The 808-nt window shown below is 45.2% G+C and overlaps 1 protein-coding gene across 1 annotated transcript; it reads left to right on the forward strand.

Annotated features, from left to right (window-relative positions):
* The first annotated feature begins 232 nt into the window (after positions 1 to 232).
* LOC145391930 (uncharacterized) lies at positions 233 to 544 on the forward strand. Its single transcript, XM_080266423.1, has one exon. It carries the CDS (start codon positions 233 to 235, stop codon positions 542 to 544), a length of 312 nt encoding a protein of 103 aa, XP_080122549.1.
* The last annotated feature ends 264 nt before the right edge of the window (positions 545 to 808 follow it).

An 808-nucleotide genomic window follows, 5' to 3' on the forward strand; every position in this document is an offset into this window, starting at 1 on the left:
TAAACATGGACATTATGAGCTTCTCATGTGAGAGCTAGAAGCTGAAGATGAAGTTTTTTTCAAGAATTTTTTCATTACAAAACCAGCAATGTTCCAAGAGCTTGTTGCCAGGGTTGGTCCTAGATTAATAAGCAAGACACATGGTACAGAAAGGCATTGGAACCTGGGCTGAAGCTTGGCCATAACAATAACCCTTAGGCACCTAAGAACAGGAGAAACCTACAAGAGCTTGATGTATGGCTTCCGAGTACCACACAACACCATCTCCTTGCTGGTCCGTGAAGTCTGTCAAGCCATCACTGATGAATATATAGAAGTCATTGCCTGTCCCACTACACTTCAAGAGTGGCGGCAGATAGCTGAGCAGTTTGGAGCCCGATGGAACTTTCACCACGCCCTTGATGCTCTGGAAGGCAAGCACATAGCCTTCAAGTGTCTGAAGAATGGCAGATCTCTGTATTTCAACCACAAGGGGTTCCATTCCATCATCTTGATGACACTGGCGGATGCTGATTACAAGTTCATCAGGGTTGATTGGAGATGACACCTTCCTCTCAGAACATGGTTCATGAAGCTTTTCTCAAGACACAACCTATCAACTGAGGATCTGATCTTCAACTACAGACTCTCCAGGGCTAGGTGCATAGTAGAGAATGCATTTGGCATCCTGGCCAATTGATTCCACTGTCTCCTAAGCATCATGCCTCAAGAGCCAAAGACAGTGGAATCCATCGTGTTGGTCTGCTGTTGTCTACATAACCTGATGAGGATGAGATTCCCTGCTCTTCAGAATGTTGCCGAATATGAA

The sequence above is a fragment of the Coenobita brevimanus genome, chromosome 2, assembly GCF_032717465.1.
Source record: "Coenobita brevimanus isolate Jiangsu-jjx chromosome 2, ASM3271746v2, whole genome shotgun sequence".
Lineage (NCBI taxonomy): Eukaryota > Metazoa > Arthropoda > Malacostraca > Decapoda > Coenobitidae > Coenobita > Coenobita brevimanus.

Coding starts and splice junctions, on each gene's coding strand:
- LOC145391930 (XM_080266423.1), top strand. CDS start 233: ATGTATGGCTTCCGAGTACCACACAACACCATCTCCTTGCTGGTCCGT.